The sequence below is a fragment of the Scylla paramamosain genome, chromosome 20, assembly GCF_035594125.1.
Source record: "Scylla paramamosain isolate STU-SP2022 chromosome 20, ASM3559412v1, whole genome shotgun sequence".
Taxonomy (NCBI): Eukaryota; Metazoa; Arthropoda; class Malacostraca; order Decapoda; family Portunidae; genus Scylla; species Scylla paramamosain.
Window position 1 is genome coordinate 4,078,288 of NC_087170.1, and position 23,461 is coordinate 4,101,748.

Sequence of the window (23,461 nt, forward strand, 5' to 3'; positions counted from 1 at the left end):
AAGTGATGAGTTGGTTGTACGCCAAATTAGCCGTCATAAGCAAAATGGAAAAATAGAATATTGTTTTGATCAGATGACGCGTTGGTTTTAAGGCAAACACATCGTAAGCCGAGTATCCCACTGTATATTATTTCTCACCTTTCCTTGAACGCCGTACCTATATGAATGTTTATTTTGCATTATGCCTGTGACATTTTCCTACTTCATGCTTTCGCCTTTGTAATATAATACCCGAACAAGATTTTTGTGGAATCTTTCCTCTGCTGAAAGGATAGAATGTGTAAATTTCAACTATTGCCTTTTGGCTTCCAATATGTTCCTAATGAGAATATATACTTTTATCCTACTATCTCAAGTTAGTATTATAAACTATATGCTTGTCAGTATTTTTAATGGCGAAAATTAATAAAGTGGAGAAAATATTCAAGGGAGATAAAGATAAAGTGAGAGGGAGGAAGAGGACGTAGTTGTACCTCCGTATGCCTTTCTCATTTTGCATTTCTGTGTGTGTCTTGCACGTTTTGTATTTCAATTAGCCTGCAACGAGGAGGAATGGATGTGCCTTGACAGAACCTGCATACCACTCCGGCAGCGATGCGACTACGTGTATGATTGTTTGGACTGCTCGGATGAAGAGAATTGCCCTGGTGTGTTTATTTGCTATTTGTTTAATGAACTTTTTCACTGCTGTTTGATGTGTTTCGTTAATCACAAACCGCTCAGAAACATTTTTTTTTTTGTTGCACAGCCACCTATGATCACCATATTGGCTGAACATTATTAGGTAATCAATTTTTTAAACCTTTTTTTTTTTTTACTGATGCTCTAAAAGATTTTATAAAGTGCCCTTAAAGCTGTGCATTGTTTCATATCGTCTTTTCGCCGCTGTTAAACTCTCCATTTCTCAATCACAAACTATCCTAGCTCATTTTGTTTTGACTTACAAACAACTAAACACTATATTCGCTACACATTGAAAATATATTCTTTTAATCCTTTTTCCCTTTTCTTCGTGTTTGCAAAGATCCTGCACAGCTTTTCTAATACTGAAAATTATTGCATATCGCAGTGAAGGAGTTAATATACTGATTATTTATTTTATTCACACACACACACACACACACACACACACACACACACACACACACACACACACACACACACACACACACACACACACACACACACACACACACACATAATCTTGCTGATACGAAAGATGCAATATTATGTAAAAATGTGTTATGCTGTTTCACTGCCAAGTTTCATTATCTATACATATATATTAATTAAATAAATAGGAGTATATCTCACTCTCAGACCCCCATCACACATTCAAGATTCTCGTCACGACAGTACCAAGAATAGCGGTCGTGAGATTTTTGTGGTCAGTTGTGACGAGTCTTGACGGTCATAGGTCATTATGGGGGCGCCACGAATTTTTTTGTGCGTGCTTCAAAAAATCAAGGAGCTCGAAGACTATTCAACCCATCATAGTGATGTCACGACGCAATCATGCATCACGTAAGCGTCATAGGATTTGCAACCGAGTCGCAGCAGAGTCAACATCAAAATTCGCCAATGTGGGAACAGCGCTTGGATATGATGCCGAAATAAGGTTGTCAGTGGAGGAGTCCGACAAAGAGGACAGTTTGGTGGCACTAACTGAAGATTTAGAGGTTAAGAAAAGATGAAGAATGTTGTGGGTATCTCAGTACACTGGTTGATTTTCGATGTCTTTAATTTTCAGTAAAATGAGGCAATTAAGTTGTAAGAATAAAATTAATAACTTTGTTTTCAATATAATCAGGTTGTTAATGCTTCAGTGATAAGGTTATTAGTGTTGAGTCGTTAGGGAGCGTTAAAAAAAGAACACAGAGTTATGAATGAGAATAATTGGTTAATATAAGTAGATATGTTACATACAGGGACTGTCACGTGTAGGCCTGGTGTTTTTTTTTTTTTTTTTCACCAACAATTATCCTTTTTTTATTGTCTTTCGTTCTTATGTTTATATTTAATCAACAGGATACTGGAGATGCAGAGATGGATTCTTCATCAGTGACAGGAAACGCTGTGATGGCCACTATGATTGCTATGACGGATCAGATGAGACATACTGTTGGTACCATGGTTAGGTAATACACACTTGAGCACTGGTGGTAGGAAGTTTTATTATTATTATTATTATTATTATTATTATTATTATTATTATTATTATTATTATTATTATGTCTTATCAGTTTTATTTATCTCAAAATTGGACGCTTCATGATAAAGACGGCGTGAAATGACAACTGCATTTCTTTCTCCTTACAACTCTATAGCAAAACATTTTACCTAATCATTAAGGATTTGTTCATCAGTTTGGTGTGTTTTTGGATTGATGCGAGATAAGCACTCAAGTACTAGTTAAAAAATTATCAATCATATTGATAACTTTCATCTATTTTATCATCATCTACAGAATACCTATCATCCTTTTCACGGCAGCCACCAGCAGCAATTCTTTGAATGGCCTTTACTTTAAGCTGCAGTATTTGGAAAAGATAACATTCCAATAAAAATAATTGTCCAAAAATGTCTCGTCAGTAATAATAATGATAATAATGATGATGATGATGATAATAATAATAATAATAATAATAATAATAATAATAATAATAATAATTATTATTATTATTATTATTATTATTATTATTATTATTATTATTATTATTATTATTATTATTATTATAACAACCAACAACAACAACAACAACAATAACAATAACAATAACAATAACAACAATAATAACAATAATAACAATAACAACAATAACAACAATAACAACAATAACAACAATAATAACAACAATAACAACAATAACAACAATAACAATAATAACAATAATAACAATAATAATAATAATAACAATAATAATAATAATAAATAATAATAATAATAATAATAAAAATAATAAAAATAACAACAACTGTACCAACATATTATAGTATTACTACTACTGCTACTACTGCTACTACTATTACTACTACTACTACTACTACTACTACTACTACTACTACTTCAGCTACTACTACTACTTCAGCTACTACTACTACTACTACTACTCACCACCGCAGTGCCGTGTCAGGTGACGTTGGCGACAATGGAGTGCTACACTCTTCTGTTCCCAGCCAACTCCACTACTTCTTCCATCTTCTCTCTTCCCACCATCTCCTTGATTCTATCCATGTACTTCATCCTCTGTCTCCCTCGTGCTCTCTTCCCCTCGATCATCCCCAAGAGACAGTCTCTCTCAAGACCATCCCCCTCAAAACACGCCCCAGATACCCAAGCTGTCTTCTTTTCACTGTGGTCATCAGCTCCCTCGTCGTGCCGGCCATCTGCAACACTTCCTGCTTTGTCCTTGCCACCCACGGGATCCTCATAATTCTTCTGATGAACCACATCTCCGCCGTCTCCAGTCTCTTCTTCATTTCCTTACTAACAGTCCAGGTCTCACAACCATATAACATAACTGACCATATATAAGTTTTCAAAATTCTTAGCCGGATCCCAGTGCTCAAATTCCTGCTTGTCAGTATCCTTCTCATTTGTCCAAAATTTGCTTTCCCCATTCCAATTTTTTATCTTATTTCCGCATCACTTCTACCATCTTCGTCCGCCAAGCTTCCCAAGTATCTGAATGATCTAACTTGCTTCACTGCCTGTCTATCTACATTCACGTTCATCCTCAATTGTTCCTTTCTCTTGGTCACTCCCATCACTTCTGTTTTACCGATGTTAATCCTCAATCCAACTCCCCTACATTCCTCATCCAGTCGATCCACCAGTCTTTGTAACTTTTCTTCCGTGTCCGCAATTAATACCGTATCATCCGCATATCTTATGTTATTTACATTCATTCCTCCCACCTTAATACCTTCCAAATCTGCCATTTCATCCATGACGGCCTGCGAATACCACTACTATTACTATAATCCCACCATTCTAAAACCAAGGTTTGGGTGGTCACGCCCCACCTGCATGGGGCGTGACCATACCTTCTAAATCAGCGATGTGTAATTACTGTGATACATGTAAAAGAAATCGCAGATAGGTAGATATATACCACCACTGCTATTTAAAGTAAATGTTATAGCATATCAAAGAAAAAATAAACTTAATATGTACAAAGTACTTATACAACAAGAAAGGAAAGTGGCATACTAATTTACAGTGTTGCTGAAAAATAGCATTGCTTTTGCTAACTTTCTCCGTAGTTCTAAAACGGGTAAGTAGTGAAACAATTATGTTTATTATACAACTGGAAAGAATATCTGTAAAATATGTGCTTTTTACATAATAAAGATAAATCTGTTAAAACCCTCGAGTGGCAACACTTAGGCCTACACACCCAGGTCTCACGACTCATGAGTCACGTGTCATCTGTGTGACCTGGAATGGTTCGGGTGCTTCCGCCGCTCACTTTTTTTTTTTTTTTTATGTAGAAAGGACACTGGCCAAGGGCAACAAAAATCCAATAAAAAAAATATGCCCACTGAAATGCCAGTCCCATAAAAGGGTCAAAGCAGTGGTCAAAAATTTATGAATAAGTGTCTTGAAACCTCCCTCTTGAAGGAATGCAAGTCATAGGAAGGTGGAAATACAGAAGCAGGCAGGGAGCTCCAGAGTTTACCAGAGAAAGGGATGAATGATTGAGAATACTGGTTAACTCTTGCGTTAGAGAGGTGGACAGAATAGGGGTGAGAGAAAGAAGAAAGTCTTGTGCAGCGAGGCCGAGGAAGGAGGGGAGGCATGCAGTTAGCAAGATTAGAAGAGCAGTTAGCATGAAAATAGCGATAGAAGACAGCTAGATATGCAACATTGCGGCGGTGAGAGAGAGGCTGAAAACAGTTAGATGAGAGGAGTTGATGAGACGAAAAGCTTTTGATTCCACCCTGTCTAGAAGAGCAGTATGAGTGGAACCCCCCAGACATGTGAAGCATACTCCATACATGGACGGATAAGACCCTTGTACAGAGTTAGCAGCGGGGGGGGGGGGGTGAGAAAAACTGGCGGAGACGTCCCAGAACACCTAACTTCATAGAAGCTGTTTTAGCTAGAGATGAGATGTGGAGTTTCCAGTTCAGATTATAAGTAAAGGACAGACCAAGGATGCTCAGTGTAGAAGAGGGGGGCAGCTGAGTGTCATTGAAGAAGAGGGGATAGTTGTCTGGAAGGTTGTGTCGAGTTGATAGATGGAGGAATTGAGTTTTTGAGGCACTGAACAATATCAAGTTTGCTCTGCCCCAATCAGAAATTTTAGAAAGATCAGAAGTCAAGCGTTCTGTGGCTTCCCTGCGTGAAATGTTTACTTCCTGAAGGGTTGGACGTCTATGAAAAGACGTGGAAAAGTGCAGGGTGTTATCATCAGCGTAGGAGTGGATAGGACAAGAAGTTTGGTTTAGAAGATCATTAATGAATAATAAGAAGAGAGTGGGTGACAGGACAGAACCCTGAGGAACACCACTGTTAATAGATTTAGGAGAAGAACAGTGACCGTTTACCACAGCAGCAATAGAACGGTCAGAAAGGAAACTTGAGATGAAGTTACAGAGAGAAGGATAGAAACCGTAGGAGGGTAGTTTGGAAATCAAAGCTTTGTGCCAGACTCTATCAAAAGGAATGGTAAAGTATGTGTGCTTCTTTATGCAGATGATGTAGTTGTTATGAGTGAATCGCCAGATGAGCTTCAAAGTTTGTTGGATGCTGTGGATGGATATGGAAAAGACTTTGGAGTGAGGTTTAGCAGTGAGAAAAGCAAGGTAATGATTGTGAATAGGTCAGAGAATGAAAGTAATTTGCTATGAAGACCTGGAGAGAATGAGTTGAAACAGGTGCAAGACTACAAGTACTTAGGGATGTGGAGGAGTCCTAGTGGGTGTGCAAAGGCAAAGAATGAAAAAATAAGTATAGTAAACCAGTGGGTAAGTCGATTGGGAAGCCCGGCAAGGATGAGAGTAAGTATGATGTGTTGAGAGAAGTGTGGAAGAGTGTGTTTGTGCCAAGTATAATGTATGGTATGGATCTGATTGCATGGAATGAAAGTGAAATTAATAAGTTAGAAGTGGGCCAGAATAGAGTAGAAAGTATGGCATTGAGTGCACCGAGGTACACAGCAGTTGAAGCCTTGAGAGGTGATATGGGATGGAGCATCTTTAATGAAAGACTCACAAAAGCCGCACTTAGGTACAAGATTAGGCTTGAGAGAATGGATGATGCAAGAATAGCAAGGAAGGTGTACCTGTGGAATGAAAGTGGAAGCAAATGGAGGAAGAGGTGCATGAGAATGACAGACAGGAGTGGATTACAAGTTGCGTGGGCGATGAGAATGGCTGGGAGGAATCAAAATGAGCTTGAATGGGTGGTAACAAGAGGAGGCAGAGTGGCAGCTGAATGGGATGTGAGAAAATGGAAGAATGAGATAGACAAAGAAGTGAAATGTGTGGTACTGAATGAATACAAGAATGAGATGGAAAGAAAGAAGACCCTGGAATTGTACAATGAAAAAGGAACCCGAGGTATGAAAGGTGGTATGATGGAAGCCTGGGCGGTGATCTTCTCTTCCGAGCGAGGGCACAGTGTATGGATGTGAACACAAGGAGTTACAGATGGTCGAGTCCCGCAGCAAAGTGTGCCAGATGTGTGACACGGGAGATGAGACGGTAGAACATGTGGTGCTGGAGTGTGTGAAGTATGCCAGAGACAGGAATGAGATGATGCAAGTGATACTGACTGAGTTAGGACATGAAAGGAATAAAAGCGTGGGGAAGACAGGAAAGGAGTGGATGGTGTTGTTGCTGGGACTGTGTAGAGAAGCGAATTAAAATATGATTGAAGCGATGGAAGAGTTTCTGGGGAGAATGTGGCGTGCCAGATGTAAGAACAATTAGTGTAGAGGATGCTGTTCGTTTCTCTTTTTTCCCCCCTCTGCAGGAGTTGCCAATCCAAAGGCCTGGCTTAGGAGTGATCCCGAGCCAACCGTACCATCAAGATCAAGATCAAGATCGAGCGTAGGTGAGTAATAGGCAGTATCCCTTGAACAATATTAAAATTATTGGAGTGTGTGCGTTATGTGTGTAGAAATGTTCGACAGTCACTGCGAGAATTGAAGGAAGAAGGTAAAACGTCGCTGCAGAGAAGTAGCATATGAAAGATGCTATTAATTGTAATTATGATTGGTATCATAATTGAATGTGTGGGGCTAAGGGGGGCAGGTGATAGGATTCTCAAGAACAGGAGCCTTATGTTCTTGTGCAGTAGGTGCCTCGCGAGGGTGAAAGAGTAACGGGAGTCCCTCATTGTGAGGAATGATGTGGAGTGCTCCGAGAGGGAGGAGGCCAGGTCTGCCAGGGTAGGGAGGTGGAAGTTCGTAGGCCCTCTACCGAATTAAAGGACCAGCCACAAGAACATCAGGATCACACTCTGAGAGGACTGGGAAGAGGGATTAGGCAGGGATGGATGAAGGTGAGCAGGACTGTGAGGCGGTTATGACAGATGAGGAGAGGCCTTTGGCCACTAGGCAGGCTGTGGGTTGTGCCTGTAGGGTGCAGGAGGAGGGCAGCAGTGGTAAGGTAAAGAAGGTAGACACTAGGAGGGAATGGAGAGACTAGGATAGGAAGGGTCAGGAATGAAAAACAAGTGAATATGAGGATTAAAAAAACTAAGGAAATTTACCTTAATATTTTGAATTTCCCTAACCTATCCTAACCATAACCTTTGATTAACTTACCCTAGACACTTCCCTTGCTAGGACGTTAACCTAATCTAGCTGGTGGGGCTGCAGCCCCCCACCACTGGACCCCCCCACTAGGACGTTAACCTAACCTAGCATAATCTAACCTAATCTAACCTAACCTAGCATAACCTAACCTAATCTAACCTAACCTAACCTAGCATAACCTTATGTAATCCAACCTAACCTAGCATAACCTAACCTAATCTAACCTAACCTAGCATAACATAACCAAACCTAACGTAGCATAACCTAACCTAACAAGGGGGCTGAAAAATTATACTGTTATGCCTTATTGGTGTGGTGTTAATATTCTCAAACTGATGGTGGTGGATACAGTTTAGTGGCTTCATTGATAAAGACATGAAACTTCTTCTTCATGTCTCCATGCTGCATCTTAAACATAGCTGTGGCTAAATAACCCACATAGTGAGTTTTCCTCCTCCCAAACACTGGCACTTTTCACTTCACCTCCCTCCACTGGGTAGCCATATTAATAAATGACAGTGAGCCTCTATCACTCTATCAGAATGCCTGATATGTCCCTAAAACAAATGAAAAGTGTAACTGAACCTACCATGGAGAGTCGTAATTGGTACCTGCACAAATGGCCTAGCAAGTGGCAGCGCATGATTGGAGGGATCTGGTGTATAGATACCATGAAACTCTAATATGAGGCTACCCACAAACCCCAGTCATAAACAAAAGAAAATCATTTCAATGTTTACTCTTGACTGGTGCAGAACTCGCTGGACTCAGAAAATATCAAATTTCTCCACACTCCTGAGTGCTATTACAGCCATACTAGACATGTGCCCCCAAATTTTTTACGTTTACAACAAGGTCACTGAAGCCTTCTCCATGACGTGAGTTTTGTGCTTATATGTAATGCGGATGTGATATTCAGATTAACCATAATTACAAAGCAGCAAGCCCCACGGTTGTATTTGGTTCTATTAACATCATGGTTGTGTTCGTTAAACACTGGATGCAAACCTTGTTGTTGGGTTAATAAATACTAAGCTTTCCACTTAGGTTGGCAGCTCTGGTTCTTTCAGTGACAAGGAAAAGTTACTGAATTTTATGTTCTCATTTACTAGATTGACCTTTGCATTTTATTTCCAGCTATGGGTAAAGAAAGAGGTGATCTGTCCATATATGTCTTCAGAATCATCATACAACATTTAATAGTGAAGAAATCTGTGATTGTATGGTGATGTTTGGAATCATTATGAGCGTGGTTTGATTGGAGGCGAAGGGTGGACCTATTTTGGTTTGTAATATAGTTAATAATGAGCATTTCTCTTTGAACGTATATGTGGAGACATGTGAGCTGTTCTGTTGTGTACAGTATGAAAAGAAACATGAAAATTCATCTAGTTACTTTAAAAATTGAAAGTCCATTCATCTGTGTTGAGGCCAGCGGCATTGCTGTCCAGGAGACAAGTAGGAGGTTTTAGAATACTTGATAAATGGGAATTATAATAGTATTGCTGATACTTTTTTTTATCTTCATACTAACAAATGATGATCATGCTTGCCCTAAAAGCAATATCAGTCAAAAATAACCCCCATAACCAAATTAAACCTAACTTAACTAAATTTAAAAAATTCCTGTTAGTATTGTGAATGATTTGCGTGGATATATGTAGGGTTCAAATTACTCAAAATGAGAATCTTTATCTGATAAAGACAAGAAAAGCCATGTTGAGGCTCTTGACAGAGTAAAATAATACTGGGACTTGTCAGGTGACAGTGGACACTGGCTGTAAACAAACCATAATTCTTGGGCTGCGAGCTCAGTCTCCCAAATGCACCTAAACACGGCAATTTGAATGCTGAAATCTATTAATTTAGAGGATGTATACAATTTTTTTTTTGCATAGGAACACTTTGGTATGTTTTGATATTTTTAACATAACTTTCCATTACATAGGACTGGTAAATATCATTGGGGTTTGCTATTGGGGAGTGGTAGTTATCTCCAACATTTCCAATAAGATTTCTTGGGGTTTGGTCAACCTAATCTGAAGTGCAGAGCTGGAAAGTGCTTAAAAAATTGAAAATGGCTACATTGGTATTTACATTGGTAAATACTAACACCACATATAAAAAAGCAGGCCATAGTCTCATGCAGGGAGTAAGTAAAGAGATCTTCATCCTATCAACAGGCAGATATGATTTAATAGACGAGTAGACCAGGGGCCAACATCAAGGTCATCACGAGACAGTGAAGGAGCACCTCAGGGTGATGGAGCTGGTGATGATCCAGGAAGGAGGAAATGGTTTGGAGGAGATAGGAGGAAAGGAGACAGTCTGGTGGATGGAGGAAGGTATGCCTGTTGTCACCTAAGTTGGCAATACCCCCCAATTAGCCCCCACCCACACCTTTCTGTGATTGACAGGTGAGGTAGTAGGAGAAGTCTAACCCCCCCCCCTCTCTCTCTCTCTCTCTCTCTCTCTCTCTCTCTCTCTCTCTCTCTCTCTCTCTCTCTCTCTCTCTCTCTCTCTCTCTCTCTCTCTCTCTCTCTCTCTCTCTCTCTCTCTCTCTCTCTCTCTCTCTCTCTCTCTCTCTCTCTCTCTCTCTCTCTCTCTCTCTCTCTCTCTCTCACCTGCTGATCCTAACAGAGCTGTTTGTAACAAGTCACACTGTAATAAGTTGTATTAAACTTAATGATAGTGTGAGTGTGTATTTACCTAGTTGTATTCTACAGGGCATGAGCCAAAGATCATTTTGTCTGTAACCATATTTATCTAGTTTCTCTTTAAACGTGTACACTGTTTGCCACAATCACCCCTTCCTCCAAATCATTCCAGATTTCAATAGTTCGACATGGTAAGCTGTATTTCTTGATGTCACACAAACATCCACTCTTTTATTTTCTTCCCATGTCCCCTCATCTGTCTCTCTCTCTCCCTCTTCCATCTGGTACCAATTGTTACCAATTTATTTCTGTCTATTCTTTCTGTATTGTTTACTAATTTGTATATTGTTATCAGGCCTTCACTTTCTCTTCTCTCCTGTAGTGTTGGTAATCCCACTTCTTAAAGTCTTTCTTCATAGCTTAAGTCTTTCAATTCTGGTACCATCTTTCTTGGTATCCTCTGTATTCGTTCCAGTTTCTGTATATCTTTTTTCTATGTGGAGCCCAAACTACTGCTGCATATTCCAATTTAGGTTGTGTCATGCTTGTTATAATTTTCTTCATTTCTTTATCTAAATAGTCAAACGCCATCCTAATGTTAACAAGCTGTATGTAGAGCCAGATTTTTTTTTTTAGGTAGGAAGGACACTGGCCAAGGGCAACAAAAATTCAATAAAAGAATATGCCCACTGAAATGCCAATCCCATAAAAGGGTCAAAGCAGTGGTCAAAAATTGATGAATAAGTGTCTTGAAACCTCCCTCTTGAAGAAATGCAAGTCATAGGAAGGTGGAAATACAGAAGCAGGCAGGGAGCTCCAGAGTTTACCAGAGATAGGGATGAATGATTGAGAATACTGGTTAACTCTTGCATTAGAGAGGTGGACAGAATAGGGGTGAGAGAAAGAAGAAAGTCTTGTGCAGCAAGGCCATGGGAGGAGGGGAGGCATGCAGTTAGCAAGATCAGAAGAGCAGTTAGCATGAAAATAGCAGTAGAAGACAGCTAGATATGCAACATTGCGGCGGTGAGAGAGAGAGGCTGAAGACAGTCAGAGGAGAGGAGTTGATGAGACAAAAAGCTTTTGATTCCACCCTGTCTAGAAGAGCAGTATGAGTGGAACCTCCCCAGACATGTGAAGCATACTCCATACATGGACGGATAAGGCCCTTGTACAGAGTTAGCAGCTGGGGGGGTGAGAAAAACTGGCAGAGACATCTCAGAATGCCTAACTTCATAGAAGCTGTTTTAGCTAGAGATGAGATGTGAAGTTTCCAGTTCAGATTATAAGTAAAGGACAGACTGAGGATGTAGAAGAGGTGTAGAAGAGGGGGACAGCTGAGTGTCATTGAAGAAGAGGGGATAGTTGTCTGGAAGGTTGTGTCGAGTTGATAGATGGAGGAATTGAGTTTTTGAGGCATTGAACAATACCAAGTTTGCTCTGCCCCAATCAGAAATTTTAGAAAGATCAGAAGTCAAGCATTCTGTGGCATCCCTGCATGAAATGTTTACCTCCTGAAGGGTTGGACGTCTATAAAAAGACGTCTATTCTGTTTATGTGCCTTTCCAGTAATAGTGTGTCCTGGATCATTACTCAGAAATCTTTTTCTTCATTTCTTTTTGCTATTATTTCTCCTCCCATTTTGTAGTTCCATGAAGATCTGTTTTTTAATTTTTCCTATTTCCAACACATGGCATTTTCTGGCATTAAATTCTAGTTTCCATCTTTGGATCCATTCATGTATCTTGTCAATATTCTTTTGTAACTCCTTGCAGTCATTTTCATCCTTTATTATTTTCATTATTTTTGCATCATCAGCAAAAAGGTTTATATAACTATTTAGATCCTTTGTCTTATCATTTACATATATTTGAAATATAATAGGTGCCAACACAGATCCTTGCAGTACCCCACTTGTCACTTCGTGCCAACTTGAATTAGTGTCTCTGATTACTGTTCTCATTTCCTTCCCTGTAAATAATTATCCATCCATCTCAATGTTGCTTCCTTTAGTCCTCTGTTCTCTAGCTTCCACATAAGGCTTTTGTGGAGAACTTTATCATATGCTTTTTTGAGATCCAGATATACCACATCAACCCATCCATCCCTCTCTTGCACTCCATCTATTACTCTTGTATAAAAGCTCAGTAGATTTGTGACACAGGAACTCCCTTTCCTGAATCCAAATTGCCTTTCTGTAATTATCTTTTCATCTTCTAAATATTACACCCATCTACCTTTAATTACTATTTCACAAAGCTTGCACACAATACTTGTTAGTGACACTGGTCTGTAATTCAATAGTTTCATTTTATTTACTCCTTTTTATATTGGAACTATGTTAGCTCTTCCAATCCCCTGATACTTTTCCTTCTTTCAGCGAGCTTTTAATTATATCCCGTATGGGTTCCTCCATTTGTTCTCTGCATTCTTTTAATATCCATCCATTTACTTGATTTGGTCCCATAGCTTTTCTAACATCCAGTTCTTCCAGCAGTCTCTTGATTTCTTGTCTCTTTACTTGTATCTCCTGTATTTCCTCATTCTTTGATACCACTTTCAGTGCCACAGAATTGGTTTCCTTTGTAAACAGGTTGAAAACTCTTATTCAATAGTTCACTCATCTCAGTAGTTTCATAAATTCTTCCTTTTCTTTTTAACTTCTTTATGTCATCCTTATTTATATATCTAGAAGAGTTTGGGCTCTTCCTTGGATTTTCTTACTATGTCACTTTCAAATTTTCTTTCTTCTCTTCTTATTATACCACATTCATTCCTTGCATTTCTGTATTCCTCCCTAGTATTTGTGTTCAGTTTTATCATAATTTTCCTCCATGCCCTGTCCTTTTTCTTTTTTGCTTATACACACCTTGCCTTATACCACTCATGTTTCCTAATTTAACTTTATAACTTGTCACAAACTGTTGCATCCCCTCTCCATACTTGCTCAAAAATATCTCATATTTTTCTTGCACTATTTTACATTCTAATAGCTCTTTCCAGTTATTTTTTCCATAAAATTTATTAAGCTCTGCAAAGTTTCCCTTAGCATAGTTCTGTCTCCCATTTCTAAATTGTTCATTCTTGTGCAACAGTTTCCTCATGTATTACTATTTCTATTGTCACATGATCACTTTTTCTCATTGGACTCAGACAACATATACTTGGTCTATTTTCTGGGTTTTTTGTAAACACTAAGTCCAACTGTGATGGTTCTTCTCTGCATCTTGTAGGCTCATTCACCCATAGTCTCATTGTATTCACCATCATACTATGCATAAGTTCTTTGCTCCATGATCCAACATTTTCTTTTACTTCCATCTCCTCTCAGTTGATTCCCTTAGTCTTGAAGTTGCCTACTAAGAGCACTTTGTTACTTTTCCCTATCATTTCCTTTATGCTGAGAGAGGTGGGTGAAACAGGTATTGAGGGAAAACATTATTGAGGCATCATGGAAAAGGGAAACTGATAATTGGAAAAGGGGAAAACCATGCTGAGGACTGGAGTAAGATAGAACCCAGAGAGGTGAAGAAAATGATAGAAGAAGGTGGTTAAGATGGCACTTATACACTAAAGTGATATAAGTGGAAGGAGAAACCTGAGGCACTCCACTGTATGTATGTGTGTGTGTGTGTGTGTGTGTGTGTGTGTGTGTGTGTGTGTGTGTGTGTGTATACATACATACATACAAGGAAGAAGGAAGATGTGAATCAGTTGCACTGGAAAAGTATCAGGTGTACTGATCCTATACTGGTCCGGCAGCAAATCAGGCACCAGTGAATCATTGCCATCTTTTACGAGAAAATTATTGAAATGTATAAAAAATAAAGTAAGGTTTTTTTTTTGTTAATAATAATACATGTCATTAAGAAGTCAAATGACATTTTTAATGCACAGTAAATTCATTACTTTAATGTAACAGGTCTGATTAAACTATTAGTCCTCTTATGAGTCCTCTCTTATATTAAACCAGGATTTCATTTAACTTTGCCAAGTTTAATACAAGAAAATTGCCTCATAAGACAAACAAATAAGTGCAAACAAAGATTAATGCAAAAAATCATTAAATAGAAAATTTGATGTAAATAAAAAAATCTGAATGAATTCAAATAAATAAAATTATTATTATTTTATTTATATATATATTTTTTATTATTATTATTATTTTTTTTTTTTTATAGAAAAATGATTTTTTTTACAACCCAGGATGAGGGAGACTGGAACATTTCTTGGTTGAATGTGTCAGGTATGAAGAAGAGAGGTTGATAGGCTCTGTATCAGAAATTATAGAAGGTGAATGGCATAGGAGGCTAAAGGAGGAGAATAGTGGAGTTTTTACGGTGCTGGGCTTGCATCAAGGGGAGAGGGAGAGAGAAAAAGAGATAATAGTAAGAATGATGAAAGGGTTCCTTGTACAGGCATGGAGGAAATGAGGCATTTTAGTTGTGTATTTTTGCTCCCTGTGCTGTGATCTCTGCTTTCCTTTTGCAGGTAGCAAAGAGACCAGAGCGGAATATTGAAGAGAAAGAGGACCTAAAAAGAGATTAAAAGCAGAAGAGGTCACAAGAAGAAAAGAAGGCACACTGTTGACAAATTGAGACATACAAGACAGAACCAGGCAATCTCTTTAGGTATCCTCAATGGAGCCACAAAGTAAAAAAACAAAAAAAAAGTTCGGTTCTCATATGCACTTCAAGCACAAGCAAAGGGCATCATTTGGCAGCCAGCAAGCAGGTATGGAAGAAGCATTTTGTATGTACATGGATGTCTGCAAGTGATGAAATTCTACCTGGGGAATAATATTGAAGTACCTTAGTGTGTTCATCTGAGGTTTAGGTTATGTTTGGTTAGGTCTGGTTTACATTCAGTCACTTCATTAATTTAAGTGCTGATTCCTTCATTTTGTAGACTGTGTAAAAAAACATTTTCTAGAAATAAATTGACACTGAAAATAAATGGCCTAAGGTTATTTTCATAATTCCCTAATACTGAAATAAAGTTAGAGGGGTTGTGAGGGGTAGGTTAAGTTAGCTTTTAATTTAATTCAGTTCATTAATTTCATTGCTGATCCCTTCATGACTTTAAAAAAGCATTGTATTTTTTCTTGGAAATAAAGGCTAAGGTTATTTCCGTAATCCTCCTGCAGGAATTGACCTGACAGATTCCAGGCATTGTTATGATATCCCTGCATAACTACATCTCCAAATTGATTAGTATTTTTTTTAACAGTCATTGATTTTGGTAATTTTCCAGTTTGTCTACAGACTCTTTATGGCAGATGGAATTATTTTTCTGGCTATTCTAGTTGGCACATAAGATGGGTAAATCTTTCCAGTAGTAGCTCCTATGTATTCTATTCCCATGCCTCTGCAGAAGTAGCAAGCTTGGAGACTTGGTGGGAAAGTGGGGTTTTAGGTCAAATTTGTGAAATAATAATCTAGAGAGAAAAACATAACTTATGAGAGAAAAATCTTAAAAGTCAACAAATGGGGAATATTGCCCCTCCCCCCAGACTTACCTAACATTACATAAACTAGCAGGATCCCCTTAAGGATTCTAATCTAGCTTAACCTAACCTAACATTAGCTAACCTAACATAACATAACCTAACCTAACATTACCTTACTTAGCCTAACATTACCTAAACTAGCCAGGGGGGGAGGAGAGGTTTGTCCCTCCTGGACACCCCTCTGAAGGATTCTAACCTAACCTAATATTACTTAACCAAAGTGAACCTAACATTACTTAACCTAATCTTATCTAAACTAGTTGGGAAACTTTGCCCTCCCAGGGTCCCCTTTATGGACACTAATTTAACCTAATATTACACCAGCACACTACACTAACAAGAATGATTTGGAAGTTCTCACAAAATTAAAATGGGTTTCCCACCGTAGCACAGGAAAAAGTCGAATAGACCCAAATCTTAATCTGTATACCTGTTATGCCATGATAATGGTAGAACTGATGTGGCAGCTCCCCCACTGCCTTTGATACCCTCGTGGAGAACAATACACAGACTAATTCCAAACTACACAGGCCATTTGAAGTTATTGGCACTACATGTACTACAAGTGTGTCATTCATAAGGCCTTATTTGATTACATATTGATATGACAATTAATTTGCATTGATTGCAACATATATATTAATCAATAATACAATGTTGAATAAAATACCTGCCATAGGATTAGTTACTTTTGTGATGTGATGCAGTCACAGTACCTGCATACCAACATATTAACACACACATTAAACTGTGCCTCTCCAAGAGCCTCATTGGAACGGATTTAGAATTTATGATGCGGTGCAACACAAATCACATCACTGTAACATGACCAAGTGCGACCCCAAAACAAAACCATCACACGCGTGTTATACAGTGAGTATTCATCACCATATATGCATAATTTAGGTGATCCATGAGGAGCTGCTATTGGTAAGATTAACCCATAGGATGGCAATAGGAGTACAATGTAAAGAAGTACATAAGGGCAGCACATCTGCAGGTATGCCAGTCAATATAATTCTAATTCTAATGCAAGACTGAGAGTTGGCAATAAGAATGACCTAGTTGTGTACCATATGCAGTTTTTTTGGAGGGTAATGGATATGGATAAGAAAATAGTATACTGCAGAGAGAGAGAGAGAGAGAGAGAGAGAGAGAGAGAGAGAGAGAGAGAGAGATTGAAATCAAGAAAAAAAGGAACAATGTAATGCAGTCTTTACTTAATATAAATGGGATTCTATCACCAGTTATTCTTCTGAATGACTTTTGAGAAAGAGAAAGAGCCAGATATCATTGGTGTGGTGAAAACAAAACTGTGATACAAGATCTGGTGAGGACTGGAGAAGGTAAGTATAGTGTATGGACTAGGAACAGAAAGGGGAAAAAGGGTGGTGGAGTAATGTTCATAGTGAAGGAAAATATTAAAGTGGAGAGGATTATTAGTATTGAGAGGAAGGTGGAGGTATTGAGATTGAAAGTCAAAAGTGAGAATGGAGTAAGAAGACACTTCATAGTGGTGTACATGTCATGGAAGAGGTGGGGGTTGGTCTTGTTAGAGTTAGTTTAGGGATTAGTATGTTTGTTTATTTGTTTAAGCTTTTTGTTTTCTACTTGTTTGTGTGTTTATTTATTTTTTTTTAGATCTTATTAGTGTTAAGGTAGCTGCCACCAGCCATGGGGTCTAGGCCTGTTGTAGTTTATTCCTTATTGTTGGGTAGCATGTTTCTAGTTAGCCAGGGTCTAATAAGGCACTGGAATTCCCAATAATGAACAATAATAAAAGTAACAAATAACACTAACACCAAGTATGGTGGATTGCCTGTTAGTTTTGGAGCTGTGGGACCTTGCTTTAAAAAGACAATACCTTGAATTGCTTAATGAAACCATTTGATAAGAGAATTTGCAATAAATTTAATAGGAGTGGATATTTAATGTGTGGAAATTTAACATGGAAATTTGATGAGTGTGCTCATGAATTTATATTTTTAGTAAGAAACATCCTGAAATTTCAGTGTTTATTATTATATGAATTGTGTGTGTATCACTGGTGTTCCTGACTCCTATATAAATAAGATTACAGAATCCTGAGCTCAATCTAATATTTCTTTTGTGTTTTCCTTACAGCACTGAAATAATAATGGCAAGGAATGCACATTTTTGCTCTGCAGATAAGGTGTCTTTCAGTTCTCTGACCAGTAATTATTTCATATCAGCAAAAAAAATAAAATAAAAAAAATAAAAAAATAAAATGAATAAGTAATATATATATATATATATATATATATATATATATATATATATATATATATATATATATATATATATATATATATATAATAAACAGTTTATTCATCAGGCAGTTAACAAACTGAAAATGTACAGAGGGGATGGGGAAATACTTAACATTTATCCTAAAGCTAAGTCTAATCTAGAAGGGAAATACTATTGATTGATGGCTCACACCATGGTGGGAATTGTGTTGAGTCTGTACCGGTCCGTGCGCGGCGCCTTTAAGGGTGTTATCTTGTTGTGGTGTCTGGTGGCACAGACCGGGCGAGGCGCGTCATGCGGCAGCATGTGTCTGAGACATGGATGATGCAGCAGTCCCCTTGCAAACTTTTCCAGAGCCTCTCAGTGCCTGGTGGATAGTGTATGTGTGTGTGTGTGTGTGTGTGTTGAAAATACTGGGACCAAAACATAATTCAGTTTTTTCCACAATATATCCTTGTAAAATAGGGGTGCATCTTATGCAGAGATGTTTCTAATATGCCGGCAGATGTGGTAAACAAAATAACAGAAGCTCTTAACCTATTAAGAAACATACAGATGGTATTCGTATATTTGGATGAGGAAATAATGAAGAAAATAATAGTCACAGTAATATGACCAAGGATGGAATATGCTGCAGTGGTCTGGTCATTCCATGAGAAGAAACATATAAAAAAGCTGGAAAGAATTTGAAGAGTAGCAACCAAGATGGTGCCAGAACTAGGGGTCTGCCATATGAGGAAAGGCTCAATAGAATGAAGCTTCCAACACTGGAAGAAAGAAGAGTGAGAGGAGATCTAATACCAGAATACTGAATGGTGAGTGAAATAGAGAAGTTGGATTGAGAAGATCTGTGTGTGTGGAATGAGAGAGAAACTAGAGGATATGGTAAGAGAATGAAGATGACCACTTGCTGGAGAGATGTGAAGAAGTATAGCTTCCCAAGCAGAAGCATGGAAGAGGAAGTGTCTGTGCAAGAGACATCCACAATTTAAGAATAAGGTGGACAAAAGTAGTCTACACAATGAGACAGGACAGCATGGGTGTAGCTCCTTTCCCTTATGTTACAACTAGGTAAACACACACACACACACACACACACACACACACACACACACACACACACACACACACACACACACACACACACACACACACACACACACACACACACACACACACACACACACACACACACACACACACACACACATAGTAAGGACTGACAGCACTGATAAATGTTGCAGGTCATGGGCGAGCACTACTGCAGAAGAAGGCTGTGGTGAGGCAACATCTCCGTCTCAAGAACAAGACACAAGCCAGAGAGAAGAAAAAACTTAAGTATATGCAAAGCAGCTGTGAAGGAGGTTAGTGAATCTGTTTTCAGGAAGTAGTGACATATAGGGACTGTGTGTGCTTGGAGGAGCCAGGTGGAGGGAAGAAGAACTAGGGGGAAGATAAAGAATTAGGTGGGGAGATGGAATCCAGAGAGACATGAGACACTTGGGCCTGTAGGAAGAAGATACACAAGACACAAAGTTATTGGGAACAACCCCAACAGGGATTAATAAGGCCAAGAAGAAGAAGGGGCTGTGTGTGCTATGTGGTTCTCTTGTGTCTTGGGAGTTCCATCCCACTTAGTAGGTTGGCTGCCAAAGAATGCTCCTCATACATGCATTTTCATAAACTTGATGCTCTTTGTGATGTTCTCTGTCCTTCATTTACTTCTTTATTAGATGTATTCATCCATTAAGTATTAGTCACATTGTATCTTTATATACCTTTTTACTTGCTAAAATTAAAACCACAATCACAGTATACTTGGTTGTTGCATCTGTTTTATATTTACAATGATGAATTTTCTCTGTTTTCTCTTCTTTTCATATCATTTCATAATTTGTTTTATCTCCATTTCATGGTGTTTGTGTGCTTCTGTAGTGCAATTTCCAAATTTGGGAATGTAGTAGACTTTATGTTAACACTTAATAAAATAATATTGTATTTTTTTCTATTCCAGATCTATAAGTCATGTGTACTTATTCTTTCTCCCTTGTGTTCTATCCATCTAATTATATCTGGCACTTTTTCCCTAAGAATTCACCTAAGGGGATTGCCATGAGAGAACTGTCTCCGTTTATTCCTGCCCTGCATGTTCTAATCCTCTCATCTTTTTCTTACAAATACTCTAGTACTACCCTCCCATTTCACAGATCATCCACATTTACTCATCCACTGGATATATATATACATGCATACATACAGTAGAATCACACATCCCATGTATTTTCGTCCCTTGATTTGATATCTCCTAGTAGTGTCCAGTGTTCCTTTTCTGTCTCCCACAAGTAATGTCTCTTATGACAGTTCCCAACTTTCTCATTTGTTTCAACAGGCCACACTGAAGAGCAGCAGAACAACCTTGCTGACACCACCCAAGAAGACTCTCCTTTCTCTTCTTCCTCCCGGTAAGACTTTTTGTTCATTCTTCCAGTAATCTCTGTTCATCTCAATTATATTTCTTCTATATGTTGGTCCACAAGAGAGTTCAAAGAGTTTCCAGCAGGGACAGATGGGACTAAGAATGTGAATGATGTTCTTACCTAATTGTATTTTTACAGGAATGAGTCAAGCTCATAATGTTCCATCTTTTGATTTGTTATCTTTGCCATATTTCCTTGAGTATGTGTAGGTCAACTTCTTGTACAGGTCAGCCATTGATTTCTGGCCAGGAACTTAATATTTTATGGTATACCTTGTATATTGGATGACTGCCTATGTGAAGGGCAGCAATCTTTAACATCTATCTAGTAAAAAAGATCCATTAACCTTGGAGTGCTTTGCTGGTAATGGAATGATAAGTTATAGTATTAAATCACCACATTTTATGGGAATATGAAAAAGGGAGAGAGACAGAGGTGTGTGTGTGTGTGTGTGTGTGTGTGTTTATCTAGTTGTGTTTATTTAGTTTTATTTACTTAGTTGTGCTTTATGGGAAAAGAACTATGCTTGTGCTGTCCCATCTCCCTGTCTTTTAATATCCAACTTAGCCTTGAATCCATGTATACTTCTTGCATTTACTATTTCCTTATCCAGACTGTTCCATACATCAGTACTTCTATATTGGAAACTATACTTTTTAACATCTCTTCTACAAGCACTCTTCTTCAGCCTCTTTCCATGTCCTGTAGTGTCTTGTGTATCCCAAACCATCAAGTCACTCTGGTCCAACTTCTCCATCTTCTCATGTGCTTTATATATTGTCATGAAGTCTCCCCTTTGTCTTCTTTTTTTCTAACATTGGTAGGCATAACCTTGCCAATCTCTCTTCATATGACAAGTCTCTGATACTTGGTACCATCTTCATTGCTGCTCTCTGAACTCTTTCCAATTTCCTCACATCCTTTTTTTTTGTAGGGCAACCATTTTACAGCTGCATACTCCGGTTTAGGTTTAATTAGTGGCATAATCATCTTCCTGATCATCTCTTCATTCATATATGGAAAGCCCAGCCTTATTCTTCACAACAAGTTATAAGTTTCCCTTTGTAATTTTGCTAATGTGTCTCTCTGGTAACAAATTTTTATTCACTGTAATACCCAGATACTTTTCCTCTCATGTTCTATTCAACCTTTCACCATTCAACACATAATTTCCTGTTTCCAAACTCCATTACTTTGCATTTCTTTAGATTAAACAACATTTCCCATCTGTAACTCCATTCCAATATTTTATTTAGATCCTCTTGCAACACTCCACTATCTTCCTCACTCAACATTTTTCAGCAACTTGGCATCATCTGCAAAGAGGCTCATGTAGCTATTCACATTCTCTGTCATAACATTTATATGGACTGCAAGCATGATTGGTGCCAGCACTGAACCTTGGGGTACTCTGCTTCCGACTTTCTTCCACAATGACTCCCAATCTTTTAAATTCTCATCTCTTTCAATCAAGAAATTCTCCTCCCATTTTAGCAGGCCACCCTTCAGACCACCTTCATGCTTCAACTTCCACAGCAATCTCCCGTGTGGCACTTTATGAAAGGCTTTCTTCAGGTTTAACTATACACAATCTGCCCATCCATTTCTCTCTTGTAGTATGTAGTATATCTACCATTCTTGAATAAAACTCAGCAAGTTTGTAACACATGACCCCTCTCTTCTAAATCCAAATTGTTGCTCTGTTATCACATAATTCTTTTCTAGATATTGTATCCATTTATCCTTTACTAATCTTTCACACATCTCCATGCCTGCTTCTGTATTTCCACCTTCGTGTGACTTGAACTCTTTCAAAAGGGAAGTTTCAAGATACTTATCTTGTATTTTTGACTAATGCTGAGGGGACTGGCACCTCAGTGGACCTGTTTAGTTGCCCTTAGCTGGTGCCCCTCCTACATAAAAAAAAATAAATAAATAAATAAATAAATAAAATATCTTGCATACCACACTAGTTAGAGACACAGGTCTATAGTTCACTGGCTCTTCTTTGATACCACCATTATAAATTGGAACTATGTTTGGTGTCTTCCGTTCAAGCAGGACTCTACTTTCATCTATTCAGGTTCTGTTCTGTCTCCTACCTCTTCCTATTGTTCATCAATGCTCTAAACCAAACTTCTTGTCCTATCCGCTCCTATGCTGATGATACCACCCTGCACTTTTCTACGTCTTTTCATAGACATCCAACCCCTCAGGAAGTAAACAGTTCATGCAGGGAAGCCACAGAATGCCTGACTTCTGATCTCTAAAATTTCTGATTGGGGCAGAGCAAACTTGGTATTGTTCAGTGCCTCAAAAACTCAGTTCTTCCATATATATCATCTCAACACAACCTTCCAGACAACTATCCCCTCTTCTTTAGTGACACTTAACTGTCTCCCTCTTCTACACTGAACATCCTCAGTCTGTCCTTTTTTTTTTTTATAATCTAAGCTGGAAACTTCACATCTCATCTTTAGCTAAAACAGCTTATATGAAGTTAGACGTTCTGAGATGTCTCTGCCAATTTTTCTCACCCTCCCAACTGCTAACTCTGTACAAGGGCCTTATCCGTCCATGTGTGGAGTATGCTTCAAATGTGCTCTTTTAGACATGGTGGAATCAAAAGCTTTTCATCTCATCAACTCTCTCCTCTAAGTGACTGCCTTCATCCTCTTTCTCTTTACCACAATGTTTCATCTCTAGCTATCTTCTACCGCTATTTTCATGCTAACTGCCCTTCAGATCTTACTAACTGCATGCCTACCCTCCTCCCGTGGC

General features: G+C 38.4%; 2 protein-coding genes across 14 annotated transcripts in view; both read left to right on the forward strand.

Annotated features, from left to right (window-relative positions):
* Positions 1-2,587, forward strand: part of LOC135110177 (very low-density lipoprotein receptor-like) — a 53,796-nt gene extending 51,209 nt beyond the window's left edge. For 2 of the 5 annotated variants that reach the window (XM_064022186.1, XM_064022187.1), the window contains 2 exons: positions 537-647; positions 2,029-2,587. In XM_064022186.1, coding sequence (XP_063878256.1) covers positions 537-647; positions 2,029-2,138 — 221 coding nt within the window. In that variant the 3' untranslated portion in view covers positions 2,139-2,587. The remainder of the gene's footprint in view (positions 1-536; positions 648-2,028) is intronic. The other 3 variants (XM_064022184.1, XM_064022185.1, XM_064022183.1) reach the window with 3 other exon arrangements.
* Positions 2,588-6,919: 4,332 nt separating this feature from the next.
* The window catches only part of LOC135110178 (thyroid transcription factor 1-associated protein 26 homolog), a 33,765-nt gene continuing 17,223 nt past the window's right edge, over positions 6,920-23,461 (forward strand). Inside the window, exons 1-5 of one of the 9 annotated variants that reach the window (XM_064022194.1) lie at positions 6,948-7,063; positions 9,953-10,186; positions 14,915-15,157; positions 19,448-19,567; positions 20,593-20,665. In XM_064022194.1, coding sequence (XP_063878264.1) covers positions 15,064-15,157; positions 19,448-19,567; positions 20,593-20,665 — 287 coding nt within the window. In that variant the 5' untranslated portion in view covers positions 6,948-7,063; positions 9,953-10,186; positions 14,915-15,063. Of the gene's footprint in view, positions 7,215-7,306; positions 7,514-8,506; positions 8,648-9,952; positions 10,187-14,914; positions 15,158-19,447; positions 19,568-20,592; positions 20,666-23,461 lie in introns of those variants that run through there. The other 8 variants (XM_064022195.1, XM_064022189.1, XM_064022190.1 and 5 more) reach the window with 8 other exon arrangements.